Here is a 16,255-nt window from a genome sequence, read left to right as displayed (position 1 = left end):
ACCTGAAAAAAAACATAAGGGGTATGTATGGCGTTCTTTTTTTCAGACCAAATTTATTTCTATCAACAATCTTCATGAACATTCACAGGTATGTAGTACAAGCCATTCTGATCAGAGATCTGCCACCCAGGTGTGTCTAGTCCAGTCCTAGGAGGAGCAGTGACAAATCTAATTATTTCCAGCTGAAAAAAAACATAAGGGGTATGTATGGAGGTTTTTTTTTTCAGACCAAATTTATTTCTATCTACAATCTTCATGAACATTCACAGTCATGTAGTACAAGCGATTCTGATCAGAGATCTGCCACCCATGGGTGTCTAGTCCATTCCTAGGCCGAGCAGTGACAAATTTAATTATTTCCACCTGAAAAAAAACGTAAGGGGTTTGTATGGCGTTTTTTTTTTTCAGACCAAATTTAATTCTATCTACAATCTTCATGAACATTCACAGGCATGTAGTACAAGCCATTCTGATCAGAGATCTGCCACCCAGGTGTGTCTAGTCCAGTCCTAGGAGGAGCAGTGACAAATTTTATTATTTCCACCTGAAAAAAAACATAAGGGGTATGTATGGCGTTCTTTTTTTCAGACCAAATTTATTTCTATCAACAATCTTCATGAACATTCACAGGTATGTAGTACAAGCCATTCTGATCAGAGATCTGCCACCCAGGTGTGTCTAGTCCATTCCTAGGCCGAGCAGTGACAAATTTTATTATTTCCACCTGAAAAAAAACATAAGGGGTATGTATGGCGTTATTTTTTTCAGACCAAATTTATTTCTATCTACAATCTTCATGAACATTCACAGTCATGTAGTACAAGCAATTCTGATCAGAGATCTGCCACCCATGGGTGTCTAGTCCATTCCTAGGCCGAGCAGTGACAAATTTAATTATTTCCACCTGAAAAAAAACGTAAGGGGTATGTATGGCTTTTTTTTTTTCAGACCAAATTTAATTCTATCTACAATCTTCATGAACATTCACAGGCATGTAGTACAAGCCATTCTGATCAGAGATCTGCCACCCAGGTGTGTCTAGTCCAGTCCTAGGAGGAGCAGTGACAAATTTTATTATTTCCACCTGAAAAAAAACATAAGGGGTATGTATGGCGTTCTTTTTTTCAGACCAAATTTATTTCTATCAACAATCTTCATGAACATTCACAGGTATGTAGTACAAGCCATTCTGATCAGAGATCTGCCACCCAGGTGTGTCTAGTCCAGTCCTAGGAGGAGCAGTGACAAATCTAATTATTTCCAGCTGAAAAAAAACATAAGGGGTATGTATGGAGGTTTTTTTTTTCAGACCAAATTTATTTCTATCTACAATCTTCATGAACATTCACAGTCATGTAGTACAAGCGATTCTGATCAGAGATCTGCCACCCATGGGTGTCTAGTCCATTCCTAGGCCGAGCAGTGACAAATTTAATTATTTCCACCTGAAAAAAACCGTAAGGGGTTTGTATGGCGTTTTTTTTTTTCAGACCAAATTTAATTCTATCTACAATCTTCATGAACATTCACAGGCATGTAGTACAAGCCATTCTGATCAGAGATCTGCCACCCAGGTGTGTCTAGTCCAGTCCTAGGAGGAGCAGTGACAAATTTTATTATTTCCACCTGAAAAAAAACATAAGGGGTATGTATGGCGTTCTTTTTTTCAGACCAAATTTATTTCTATCAACAATCTTCATGAACATTCACAGGTATGTAGTACAAGCCATTCTGATCAGAGATCTGCCACCCAGGTGTGTCTAGTCCATTCCTAGGCCGAGCAGTGACAAATTTTATTATTTCCACCTGAAAAAAAACATAAGGGGTATGTATGGCGTTATTTTTTTCAGACCAAATTTATTTCTATCTACAATCTTCATGAACATTCACAGTCATGTAGTACAAGCAATTCTGATCAGAGATCTGCCACCCATGGGTGTCTAGTCCATTCCTAGGCCGAGCAGTGACAAATTTAATTATTTCCACCTGAAAAAAAACGTAAGGGGTATGTATGGCTTTTTTTTTTTCAGACCAAATTTAATTCTATCTACAATCTTCATGAACATTCACAGGCATGTAGTACAAGCCATTCTGATCAGAGATCTGCCACCCAGGTGTGTCTAGTCCAGTCCTAGGAGGAGCAGTGACAAATTTTATTATTTCCACCTGAAAAAAAACATAAGGGGTATGTATGGCGTTCTTTTTTTCAGACCAAATTTATTTCTATCAACAATCTTCATGAACATTCACAGGTATGTAGTACAAGCCATTCTGATCAGAGATCTGCCACCCAGGTGTGTCTAGTCCAGTCCTAGGAGGAGCAGTGACAAATCTAATTATTTCCAGCTGAAAAAAAACATAAGGGGTATGTATGGAGGTTTTTTTTTTCAGACCAAATTTATTTCTATCTACAATCTTCATGAACATTCACAGTCATGTAGTACAAGCGATTCTGATCAGAGATCTGCCACCCATGGGTGTCTAGTCCATTCCTAGGCCGAGCAGTGACAAATTTAATTATTTCCACCTGAAAAAAAACGTAAGGGGTTTGTATGGCGTTTTTTTTTTTCAGACCAAATTTAATTCTATCTACAATCTTCATGAACATTCACAGGCATGTAGTACAAGCCATTCTGATCAGAGATCTGCCACCCAGGTGTGTCTAGTCCAGTCCTAGGAGGAGCAGTGACAAATTTTATTATTTCCACCTGAAAAAAAACATAAGGGGTATGTATGGCGTTTTTTTTTCAGACCAAATTTATTTCTATCAACAATCTTCATGAACATTCACAGGTATGTAGTACAAGCCATTCTGATCAGAGATCTGCCACCCAGGTGTGTCTAGTCCATTCCTAGGCCGAGCAGTGACACATTTAATTATTTCCACCTGAAAAAAAACGTAAGGGGTATGTATGGCGTTTTTTTTTTTCAGACCAAATTTAATTCTATCTACAATCTTCATGAACATTCACAGGCATGTAGTACAAGCCATTCTGATCAGAGATCTGCCACCCAGGTGTGTCTAGTCCAGTCCTAGGAGGAGCAGTGACAAATCTAATTATTTCCAGCTGAAAAAAAACATAAGGGGTATGTATGGAGGGTTTTTTTTTCAGACCAAATTTATTTCTATCTACAATCTTCATGAACATTCACAGTCATGTAGTACAAGCGATTCTGATCAGAGATCTGCCACCCATGGGTGTCTAGTCCATTCCTTGGCCGAGCAGTGACAAATTTAATTATTTCCACCTGAAAAAAAACGTAAGGGGTTTGTATGGCGTTTTTTTTTTTCAGACCAAATTTAATTCTATCTACAATCTTCATGAACATTCACAGGCATGTAGTACAAGCCATTCTGATCAGAGATCTGCCACCCAGGTGTGTCTAGTCCAGTCCTAGGAGGAGCAGTGATAAATTTTATTATTTCCACCTGAAAAAAAACATAAGGGGTATGTATGGCGTTCTTTTTTTCAGACCAAATTTATTTCTATCAACAATCTTCATGAACATTCACAGGTATGTAGTACAAGCCATTCTGATCAGAGATCTGCCACCCAGGTGTGTCTAGTCCATTCCTAGGCCGAGCAGTGACACATTTAATTATTTCCACCTGAAAAAAAACGTAAGGGGTATGTATGGCGTTTTTTTTTTTCAGACCAAATTTAATTCTATCTACAATCTTCATGAACATTCACAGGCATGTAGTACAAGCCATTCTGATCAGAGATCTGCCACCCAGGTGTGTCTAGTCCATTCCTAGGCCGAGCAGTGACACATTTAATTATTTCCACCTGAAAAAAAACGTAAGGGGTATGTATGGCGTTTTTTTTTTTCAGACCAAATTTAATTCTATCTACAATCTTCATGAACATTCACAGGCATGTAGTACAAGCCATTCTGATCAGAGATCTGCCACCCAGGTGTGTCTAGTCCAGTCCTAGGAGGAGCAGTGACAAATTTTATTATTTCCACCTGAAAAAAAACATAAGGGGTATGTATGGCGTTTTTTTTTTCAGACCAAATTTATTTCTATCTACAATCTTCATGAACATTCACAGTCATGTAGTACAAGCAATTCTGATCAGAGATCTGCCACCCATGGGTGTCTAGTCCATTCCTAGGCCGAGCAGTGACAAATTTAATTATTTCCACCTGAAAAAAAACGTAAGGGGTATGTATGGCTTTTTTTTTTTCAGACCAAATTTAATTCTATCTACAATCTTCATGAACATTCACAGGCATGTAGTACAAGCCATTCTGATCAGAGATCTGCCACCCAGGTGTGTCTAGTCCAGTCCTAGGAGGAGCAGTGACAAATTTTATTATTTCCACCTGAAAAAAAACATAAGGGGTATGTATGGCGTTCTTTTTTTCAGACCAAATTTATTTCTATCAACAATCTTCATGAACATTCACAGGTATGTAGTACAAGCCATTCTGATCAGAGATCTGCCACCCAGGTGTGTCTAGTCCAGTCCTAGGAGGAGCAGTGACAAATCTAATTATTTCCAGCTGAAAAAAAACATAAGGGGTATGTATGGAGGTTTTTTTTTTCAGACCAAATTTATTTCTATCTACAATCTTCATGAACATTCACAGTCATGTAGTACAAGCGATTCTGATCAGAGATCTGCCACCCATGGGTGTCTAGTCCATTCCTAGGCCGAGCAGTGACAAATTTAATTATTTCCACCTGAAAAAAAACGTAAGGGGTATGTATGGCGTTTTTTTTTTCAGACCAAATTTAATTCTATCTACAATCTTCATGAACATTCACAGGCATGTAGTACAAGCCATTCTGATAAGAGATCTGCCACCCAGGTGTGTCTAGTCCAGTCCTAGGAGGAGCAGTGACAAATTTTATTATTTCCACCTGAAAAAAAACATAAGGGGTATGTATGGCGGTTTTTTTTTCAGACCAAATTTATTTCTATCTACAATCTTCATGAACATTCACAGTCATGTAGTACAAGCAATTCTGATCAGAGATCAGCCACCCATGGGTGTCTAGTCCATTCCTAGGCCGAGCAGTGACAAATTTAATTATTTCCACCTGAAAAAAAACGTAAGGGGTATGTATGGCTTTTTTTTTTTTCAGACCAAATTTATTTCTATCTACAATCTTCATGAACATTCACAGGTATGAAGTACAAGCCATTCTGATCAGAGATCTGCCACCCAGGTGTGTCTAGTCCAGACCTAGGAGGAGCAGTGACGAATTTAATTATTTCCACCTGAAAAAAAACGTAAGGGGTATGTATGGCTTTTTTTTTTTCAGACCAAATTTATTTCTATCTACAATCTTCATGAACATTCACAGGTATGTAGTACAAGCCATTATGATCAGAGATCTGCCACCCAGGTGTGTCTAATCCAGACCTAGGAGGAGCAGTGACGAATTTAATTATTTCCACCTGAAAAAAAACGTAAGGGGTGGTGTCGGAGTCACGGTCACCAGCTTGAGAAAGTCTGGTACAGTAGCTGGCTCTCTTCTGGATTGCTGACCGCGGGGTCGTGTGACGGAACCTCCACAGCAGCAACAGGGGACAATTGGACAGAAGGTCGGGTGTGATTGGCTACCAAATTGGTTGATATTTGGGATGAAATCTGTTTTTTTAAGAGAGGAGGAACTCCCCTCTCAGAGAGGCAGACATGGGGCAGCTGCCACGGCGACAGGCTGTCACGGCGAGGCTCCAGATGTGTTTGTGTGTGTGTGTGTGTGTGTGTGTGTGTGTGTGTGTGTGTGTGTGTGTGTGTGTGTGTGCGTGCGTGCGTGTGTGGACCTAATAATAGTGTACTATGTAAATAAGGGTAGCTCCTCTGTGGAAACCCCTCAAAGGTCTGTAATGGTGTGTAGGAGGCTTCTCTACTGGACCCTCTGCCCTATGGACACCTCCTCATGGAGAGGAGAGTATGGGAGAGGAGGAGAGAGTAGGGGAGGAGAGTATGGGAGAGGAGAGAAGAGGAGAGGAGAGAGGGGAGTATGGGAGAGGGTAGAAGAGAGGGGAGAAGAGAGGGGAGTATGGGAGATGAGAGGAGGAGGAATTATTTTTTATTTATAAAATTTTATAATTTTTTTATTTATAAAATTTATAAAATATAATTTAATTATTAAATTATTTTTAATTGATGGTGTTTTTTTCTACTTCAAGCCAAAGGATGCTTCAGACAGGGAGGAGAATGGTATGGTTGTCAAGACAACGGTGCCAGCCCCTAACCCTGGGGAGACGGATGGAGAGAGGAGGGAGAGATGGGAGAGAGAGAGAAAGAGGGAGAGAGAGAGAGAGAGAGGAGGAGAGAAGAAGTGGAAAGAGTAACACTTGAGTGTAATGTGTCCTAGCAGCCTGTTTGAGACCAAAGGCACAGTCAGTTTTATTTATATAGCATATGTTCATACAAGCAAATGTATCACACAGTGCTTTATAGAATAAGAAAAGATACATAAAACATAAATGCAAAAACAGCAGGTCCCCAGGCACTCAAAACCAGAAGGCGAGGAAGGTAGGAGAAAAAAGCCTTTATTCAATCATCTTGGGCTTAAAAATATTAAAAACCAACGTGGTTCGACCGCACTGGTCTTCTTCAGGGCAGAGAATGGTAGGATTCTCTGCCTTGAAGAAGACCAGTGTGGTCGAACCATGTTGGTGTTGGAACACGCCAGTCAGCTGTCTCATACACTCTTTAAGCACCCTGGGGCTAATTCTGTCAGGACAGAGGCTTTTTTGATTTGTAGCCTTTGGAGTTCACCCCTTACCTGACTCTCTCTGAGATGAATGGTCTGGAGGGCGGTCGGCTGCCTACTCGATTACAACCTTGATCAGTGCTGTCTCTGTGCTATGATTAGGGTGAAAACTAGACTGAAAAGTATCAAGGATCTAGTGCATCTAAAGTAATTTAACCGTTTGAATAAAATTTTTCTAGAATTTTACCTAAAATGGGAGGTTGGAAATCACTCTAAAATGACTGATGACTGAGGACTATAGGTTATTTTTCTTACCGTAAAACCAACAAATGTGGATAGTTTTGATACTTATCCTAATTATTAGTTATTACTAGTTATCTTGTCTCTAATGAATGCTACAAATTCCTCACACTTGGAGGTAGAGAGAACATGTTGACAAGTGTGTAGGGGGTGGCTTTATAAGGCTGTCAACTGTTTGAAAGAGGTTCCTGGAATTATGATTTCTAGAAATCAATTGTGAAACGTGATCTCTCCTTTCATCTCTTATTGCCTTATTAACGGCATAGAGATCTTCCTCCATGTGCACTCAGCTCTTCTGCATGTAAATGTATTGATCTCCTCGTTCCTCTATGGAGCTCTTTGTTTGGCCGTAACCTTTTTCAGTTTCATAGGTGCTACAGAGTCAAGGGCAGCACTCAATTTGACATTAAAAGTGGACACTTGATGCTTAACAGTCCTCCACTCCCTCGCCAGAGCTGTCAATCCGCCTGCTTACTGTCAGTGTGTCACTGGATCTCCACTGCAGGGCTCCACCATACATGCACACAGACTGTATGATGAACTCTTCCCAGTCAGCTAGACGACTGCCATGCTGGAGCACTGGTGGAATAAATACTGTTCTACTGTTCTAAGTATATCTGAAATAACAAGCGTGATACATACAGGTGACCTGACAGGTGACCTGTGTCACGACTGAGCCTCGTTTCTGGATGTATCAGTGTAGCTCGCTGTCCTAATGATGTTCTCTCTCTGTCTGAGGAGTAATGAGTCCCTGTCAGTCTGCCCATCTGTCTGTCTGTCTGTCTGTCTGACCATCTGTCTGCCTGACCTGTCTGTCTGTCCGTCCGTCCTCCAGAGATCTGTCTGCTGACTCGGGGCAGACGCACGGCCAGCGTGCGAGCGGACACCTACTGCCGTCTCTACTCCCTGTCCGTGGACAACTTCAACGAGGTTCTGGAGGAGTACCCCATGATGAGGCGGGCCTTCGAGACCGTGGCCATTGACAGACTGGACCGCATTGGTAAGACCTGGATCGGATTCCCAGATGCCGGGTGGACCGGACCGGACTCCCCCTGGTCCTAGGGCCGTCGGCTGTGACGGGAGACCGGTCAGATGATGGCTGATTGGATCTCCATGGGTGATCGATAACCACGCTGTTCAGCTTAGTCTGCCTACCACCTCCTCTCTCATTACTCCTCTTTTCTCCTCTTGCACTCCACTTCTCTCTTCTCTATTCTCCCCTCTTTTCTCCTCCTCTCTCTTTATTCTTACTTCTTCATTCACCTCCCTCTCCTCTCCTCTCCTCTCTTCTCTCCCTGGTACTGCTGCGTGTGTGAAAGCTGTTTAATCTCAGGTTGCTGTGTCAACTGTGTTGCCACAGGGTTGTCGGCTTATATAAAACACCTGTTTATTCAGCATAAACACGTTATTTAGCGAAATTTAGCACCGCCACCCCAGTCTACCTCCACGGTAAAACGGATGCTGATATAACAACACCGGGTCACGTGGTCGCTTCTCGTGTTTGCTGAAGCCCGCACGTGCCACGCCACCCGCCAGTCGTTGTCATAGCAGCCAGATTCCACACACAAGCGTCCCCTCGACACATTGGGCGAGCTGATGCCGTCTTAACACGTCTAGTCCAGCCAGCAGTCCGTCACCCTAGCCGGCGGTAGCCCAGAGAGCCAGTAAACGATTCACAGCTAGCTCAGATGGAGCATTTCATTGTAGCCTAGTTGGTACCGCACCTGTTTCTTGTACATACTGTATGAAAAATACACGTGCTTGAATCCTTGGGAAGATAATTATATATGTGTGTGTGTGTGTGTGTGTGTGTGTGTGTTTAGAGCTAGCTTTCCTGGTGGTGCTGCCAGTTCCTGGATCAAAGGCAGACATGAAAATAATTCTCTCATCTTCCTCACCTCGAAGGTCTCTGGAATAAGCAGCACTCTTCCGAAACTTTAGATTGACAGTTCAGAACAAAGTATTTACATCTTTAGTAGTTAGAGTATCTCAACACTCCTCTCCCCGGCTGCCTTCCATGAGCCAATAAGGAGGAGACAATAGGCAACTTGCCAAAGCTTAAAGGAGAATGCTCGTTTTTGACAACCTGGACCTTATTTATAGCATATTATAAGACGTTTGACTCACCCAGATAACTTTGGTGTAATTCGGAGGCCTGTAGAAGAAATTTAAAATCCAGCCCGAGCCAAGTATATCCACGTAATGGCGGCGGACGGGGCACTGAGAATGCAGCTTTTAAAAAATCTATTTTCTGCCGCGAAACGGTTGTTTTCATCAATCTGTCTTTATTAATCGCTAGTTGTGCTTACATAGAGCGAGGGCTTGTTGTGGTTTTTCACATGCCTCTGTAATATGATCTTTAGAAACGTCTTTAGAAACGAAATAGCTTCCCCACTTTGCACAGCGCGCAAACTGGCTATTCTCCGTCTGTAGGCTACACTCGCGGCTCACATTCTCTACGCTACGATCGGCGTCCATCATATTCTAAGTCATCTTCTATATCCTCAAAATCTGATAAATATTCAGGCATATTGCACACAATCTTCCAGGCACCAACAAGCCGATCGTAGAGTAGAGAATGTGAGCCGCGAGTGTAGCCAACAGACGGAGAATAGCCAGTCTGCATGCTGGAGCAAGTGGGGAAGCTATTTCGTTTCTAAAGACGTTTCTAAAGATCATATTACAGAGGCATGTGAAAAACCACAAGAAGCCCTCGCTCCATGTAAGCACAACTAGCGATTCATAAAGACAGATGTAGTTCCCTTTTGTTCTTTCTCTCTTCGTTATTTGCTGTTGCTGTGCATTATCTTTGGTGTTTCCTGTGGCATCTTATACGTTTGTCTTCTCAGCATTGTCTTTTGTTTTCCACTCGTTGAGTACAGTTTGTACCTTGGTTTTATTGTTTAGTTTTTCATCCCTCGTGGTGCCTTTATTTTAATGTGGAAACTGCTGAACCTTTAATGTGGAAACTGCTGAACCTTTAATGTGGAAACTGCTGAACCTGCTTCAACCCTGTGATTGGCTCCTACCTCCATGTTACCTACTGTGACATTTACATGTAACCCTGGTGATTGCTGAAGTCATAGTGTGAAACCATCTATGGCTTCTCACCTGGCAAGTACTGTAGCTCAACAAGATCATGACTTGCCGTTGTTGTAAGGTTGTGCATTTCCCCATTGGCTCATTTAGCTTAGCTATTATGCACAGTTTGTCCTTAGGGACTTCGGTAGCCCAGTAGTTTTATTTTGGGGTATTTTACGTATTTGGTGTATTTTATTTTAAGTTGCAGTTTCCGTCACCCCTTTAGTACTTGGAAAAAGCTTAGTGCAGCTTCAAGCTAGATCAGGCCAGCTAGAAGTTATCATGTTACTCTTTCTTCATCTTTTAATTTCTTCTCTTCCTTTGCATCTCGTCTTTGCATCTCTTCATCTGACCAGTCTTTTTTCTGCTTGGCATCTCTTGTAGTCCCACCTGTATCAGTCCCACCTGTATTCAATCCAATCAATTCAGTCAATCAGAGAATCCATGTCCAGTCAATCAATTATGAGTCCCACAACTCATTCCCATCACTAAAATTATCAACCAAGATTCCTACCGTGTAAATATCTAAGCTGTGACATTTATATTTCTGCCATGGAAGTCAATTAAATGGCAGCACCTATAACCGACTGGTCAATTTTTACAAAACTTTGCACAGTGGAAGATGGTAATACCAAGATGCCATGGACTGGATTTTACATTGATGGGCCAAAGAGGGGTGCTATAGGAATTTATGAAATTGCGAAATTTGAACAGGCATATCTCTTGCCCCGTTTGACCTAGAGTCATGAAACTTTTTCACACATATGTGAACCTCATGGTAAACTCTAGAAGACTCAAGAACCTATAACTTCCGGTTATATAGATTTTTTGGCATATGGGAGGAAACACCACTGGATCCATATAGTAATCCTCTCTTCGCTGTTGACTGTTCTCTCTTGCTGTGTAGACAGTCTCTCTCTCACAGGAGAGGAGAGAGGATGAGAGGATGCATAGAGGAGAGAGGATGATAGGAGAGGAGGGTAGGAGGGTTTAATTATAGAGGTGGAGTGTCACCTGAACACTGGGCAGCTTATTTCTCCGTTAGATAAATATTGATTGATGATAATGCAGGAGAACACTGTACTCAGGTAACAGATCTCCCCCCCTCTCTACACGCTCTCTCTTTCCCTCTCTCTATTCTCTCTCTTCTGCTCTCTCTAACCTCCTCTCAGGTAAGAAGAACTCTATCCTGATGCACAAGGTTCAGCACGACCTCAACTCGGGCGTCTTCAACAACAAGGAGAACGAGATGATCCAGGAGATCGTGAAGTACGACCGGGAGATGGTGCAGCAGGCCGACCCCCAGCGACCCCGCGCCACGTCCATGACCCTGCCCCCCCCCTGCATCTTCGCCCCTCCGGGGGGGCCCCCGCCCCCCCCCCAACCCCAGACACAAAACTCTGCCATCGCCACCCTGCAGCAGGCCGTCGCCATGAGCTTCTGCCCTCCCATGGGGGGGTCCTTGGCAGGGCTTGGGGTGGGTTCCGGGGTGGGGGCCCTCCAGTCCCCCAGGCTGGTGAGGCGCTACCAGGTGATGCCAGCTGCCAGCCCCCTGGCGCCCGGGACGGCGGGGGGGCGGACCTTCCAGTATGGCTCCCTGGGCCTGTCCGGCGCCCCCGCTTCGGGCTCCCAGCTCTCCCTGGTGCAGAGCTCCAGCCCCACCCACTGCCCCCTACCCAGAGGCGTCCCCTCCCTGGCCGCTGTGATGGGGGGGCTGAGTCCGGACAGACGGGCCCTCTCCGCCTCCCAGCCCTACCTCCTCCACGACTCCTCCGCCGCCCCCAGCCCGCCCCAGGCCACGCGCGTCTCCTCCACCTCCTCCGTCGGACCACCCCCCCACACCCCCTCCTCTGGCGCGCAGCGGCTGCGTGGTGCCTTCGCACACCGCGTGGCGCTGCCGCACCAGCTGTCGGTGGGGGCGTTCCCCCCGGCGTCGCTGCCCAGCTCTGCCCTGGGGCTGGGGGCATTAGGGGCAGGGTCTGGGGTAGTAGGAACCGGGGGGATCCTCGGGCCAGTCCTACCCGACCTATCGGGAAGGCCTAATAGGGACTCGGTGGGCAGCATGGCAGAGACAGACCACGCCCTGCCGCGCTCCAGGCTGTCCTCTAACCTGTGACGTCTGACCTGTCAGGAAGAGGGAGGGAGGGGGAGGAGCCAGGGGACAACAGAGGGAGCTCACTTCCTGTCCGTATAGAATCTCACCCCTCCACCACTGATGGATTTCTGTCAGGTACCTGAATGTATGCTGTGCGTGTGGACAGGGAGACCCTGAGGAGAGAAGAGAGAGAGAGAGAGAAAGAGAGAGAGAGAGAGAGAGAGAAGAAAGAGAGAGAGAGAGAGAGAGAGAGGGGACAGCGTGAGTGACTGTGACTGTAAGACTAGTTACCAGTGGTGGGAGTTTTTTCTCCCCCACCCATAGACACAGATAAAGGAAATAGAGGCACCATACAGGCAATAGAGGCACCTCAGCCCCACTTCTTCATCCATTCCTGCACCTCTCTTATTGGCTGCCTGCTCTCCCCAAAAATTACTCACCACACCACCAATCAGCCACCAGACACCTGGTTGTCTCTGTTCTGGCTTCCAACTCAGGGAGCAGCAGGGCTCTGATGATGATAAGGGCAAGGCTGGGCCTCTCTGTTCTGGCCGCTGACTTTAGAGGCCGGGACTGAGAGATGATGATGATGATTACTGTGGCATCATCGTCGTGGACTCATGCTCCTGTCACTTCTGACCACTCCTCCTCTCTAAGCGCTGCACACTATGACTAAAGGGAATCTGTTTGTGTTTATTAATCCTTATACTTATATAATTAATATCATACCAAAGTTGATGTTATGTTGAATCGATATTACAAGGTATAAACCACTTCTTTTTTTTTTTTTTCACCATATCTAGTCTAGGTTTGTAGGTTTTATGCACATCCCCCTATTTGTGCGTCACCATATCTGGTCTAAACATGAGATATGTCTTTATAAAGACCTAATTCAATAACCTCCAAATTAATTCTACAGGCAAGATATTTATTTTACTTAGGTTGAGAATTGATCCCCATTTTAATGGGAAGCAAAAGTCTAAACAAAATATATTATTATCCTGACTGAAGTCCTTTTCCATTCTGTGTAGACTGTGTATATACTCCATAATGATGCTACTGCCTCTTCACTTCCAGAGATATATTTGATTGAAACCTAAAATGAGAGCTTAACGATGTGAGAATCAGGCGCAGACGGTCAGCTCATTACTCCCAGCCTCTCCGCTGCACCGACTGTTCATCACACCGACTTTGACAATTTGAAATCCAAAACCAAACCATTTAAAACAATGAGATGCAAATATGAAAGCACTCGTCTTGTCTGCCCTTCCCTCGATCAGGCTGTTAGATTCATATAGCAATACTGGCATAATAGGCAGACTGGTTAGGGTCAGCACAGCCCGTCCTATCTGTCTAGAATCTGCTGTTCTGATCCAGGTCTAGGGTTTAGAGGAGGGGAGGAGGGAGGGGAGGTCAGAGCAGGGGGAGGGACAAGAGGAGGGGAGGAAGAGATGGATGAACTCTGCGGAGGTGTATGAAGAGGTGTATGATGTCTGAGGAGGTGTATGAAGAGGTGTATGATGTCTGAGGAGGTGTATGAAGAGGTGTATGATGTCTGAGGTGTATGAAGAGGTGTATGAAACTGAAGAGGTGTATGAAGAGGTGTATGATGTCTGAGGAGGTGTATGATGTCTGAGGAGGTGTATGAAGAGGTGTATGAAGCTGAAGAGGTGTATGAAGAGGTGTATGAAGCTGAAGAGGTGTATGATGTCTGAGGAGGTGTATGAAGAGGTGTATGATGTCTGAGGAGGTGTATGAAGAGGTGTATGATGTCTGAGGAGGTGTATGATGTCTGAAGAGGTGTATGAAGAGGTGTATGATGTCTGAGGAGGTGTATGAAGAGGTGTATGATGTCTGAGGAGGTGTATGAAGAGGTGTATGAAGAGGTGTATGATGTCTGAGGAGGTGTATGAAGTCTGAAGAGGTGTATGAAGAGGTGTATGATGTCTGAGGAGGTGTATGAAGAGGTGTATGATGTCTGAGGAGGTGTATGAAGAGGTGTATGATGTCTGAGGTGTATGAAGAGGTGTATGATGTCTGAGGAGGTGTATGAAGAGGTGTATGATGTCTGCGGAGGTGTATGAAGAGGTGTATGAAGCTGAAGAGGTGTATGAAGATGTGTATGATGTCTGAGGAGGTGTATGAAGAGGTGTATGATGTCTGAGGTGTATGAAGAGGTGTATGATGTCTGAGGAGGTGTATGAAGAGGTATATGAAGCTGAAGAGGTGTATGATGTCTGAGGAGGTGTATGAAGAGGTGTATGATGTCTGAGGAGGTGTATGAAGAGGTGTATGATGTCTGAGGAGGTGTATGAAGAGGTGTATGAAGCTGAGGAGGTGTATGAAGCTGAAGAGGTGTATGAGGGAGACAGAGATGATTGGGACCGTTTAGTGTAGTTTAGTTTCTAAGGTGTTTAATCACTTTCAGGGCATGCAATCTAGCCTAGGAGACTAAATATAGCAATTCATTCTGATGAGTAGTGCATAAATAGTGCTTTTTGACCACATTTGAGTAACACACACAACATGCTAATTGAAAATGCAAATCACTTTTCTTTTTTTTTTTTAAATAAACATGTTACATGATGATGAGCTGATTCATACTGTACTATTTGTAACATGAGAGCTGTTGAAAGGTATTACAGTAAAATAATGAGGACTTTTTCCTGTTGACAGATGAAGTGTTTCATTCTAAAATGCTACAGACACCATTTTTAGCAAATCATCAAAAATAATTAATAAAACCTACAATAACAAACATTTAACGGAATATTTCAAATTATCGATCTTACGTCACCTCCTAAGATAATGACATTCCTGAGGATGATGCCAGTCTTCATTATAAAGATCTTGAGGTAAAAGTCAGTGGAGCAAAATCTTTCCAAATGGATATGGTTTTGGAATGGAACACTTCAGATGTACAGTACTACTATCATAGTAACAGTATCCATAATCGACTTCATTCAAGCAGCTGCTGCATCTGTCCATTCAGTGACGTGGGTTCCTATCACATGTTGAGACCCCTCCTAACATCTTCAGAAGGCTGTTTGCTTGCCAACTGAAACTGAAAAATGTCTTCAGTAATAAACCTGTGAAGCAATACTGAGCTGAGTATCTAGGTCAGGATGCTCATTTCCATTCTTAGACCCATTTAGGATGCGGGACCTGGTGGCATAGTAGAGTTGCAGCAGCTTTCAGTTGCATTATGTACCACTTAGGCTACACCGTGTCCTAACTGCTTGCGACGCGAGCAACACAACGCGACATCGCACGCTTGCTGTCCTAACTGAAACCGTTAAATGTCCTGTTGTGTTACGTCATTTGTCTATATTCCCAACTGAAGACAGACGCCTGTCAACAGGACATAACAATTGAAAACAAAGCAATGGAACGCATTTTGTCGCTGACGCTCGCTCGCGTCGCGTGTAGTTAGGACACGGTGTTAGGACACGGTGTTAGGACACGGTGTTAGGACACGGTGTTAGCCAACATGTCTAGCTGTAGTAGTACTGCAAGTACTATGCAGTCTGAATACCACATTCAAAAACCTCTAACATGTCCAGTATAGATTTCGCTCATGATTTTCCCCCCATGAGGCTTTGTCAAAACGACAACATCCATTCTACTCTCACCACTAGAAGAACAGGAATGAGAATGTCACTGCTCATTTTTACCTTACGTTAAACATTATGTAAATATATAAAATGCATTATTTTATTCGATATGTGTACAGTGGCTATGTAAATGTGAGTATATATTTTTAGCATCACAGTCATCCAGACTGTCTTGTTTAACAGTAGATGTTCTGAGTCTTCTCTAGCTAGCTGACACCAGGTAGCTGTTTATGAAACAGAGGTGACCCCTCACCCCTGGTAATAATTCAGTAATCAACCATGAGCTGCTAACTGAGCTGTTAGTGTGTGTGTGTGTGTTGATGAGTCGTGTGTTTTGTACCCCCAGTGGGCAGACAGCGCTGTGCCTCTGGTGTGTCCTGATATCACCAATTAACACTCCTCTTCATGCTGCGCCCCCCCCACACCCATCCCCTTGTCCTCCCCTCTCCCCTCCTCCCATCTCAATCAACTGGAAAAGGCACA

At 43.9% G+C, this 16,255-nt stretch overlaps 1 protein-coding gene across 1 annotated transcript in view; it reads left to right on the top strand.

The window, feature by feature from the left end:
- Positions 1 to 12,179, top strand: part of hcn2b (hyperpolarization activated cyclic nucleotide-gated potassium channel 2b) — a gene marked incomplete at both ends in the record, with an annotated part of 109,455 nt that extends 97,276 nt beyond the window's left edge. Inside the window, 2 exons of the mRNA XM_084459026.1 lie at positions 7,818 to 7,982; positions 11,236 to 12,179. Coding sequence (XP_084315152.1) covers positions 7,818 to 7,982; positions 11,236 to 12,179 — 1,109 coding nt within the window. The remainder of the gene's footprint in view (positions 1 to 7,817; positions 7,983 to 11,235) is intronic.
- Between the last annotated feature and the right edge of the window lie 4,076 nt (positions 12,180 to 16,255).

The sequence above is a fragment of the Borostomias antarcticus genome, assembly GCF_949987555.1.
Source record: "Borostomias antarcticus genome assembly, chromosome: 26".
In the NCBI taxonomy this organism is placed as follows: Eukaryota; Metazoa; Chordata; class Actinopteri; order Stomiiformes; family Stomiidae; genus Borostomias; species Borostomias antarcticus.
The sequence above is the reverse complement of the archived record's forward strand: the minus strand, read 5'-3'. Positions and strand labels throughout refer to the sequence as shown.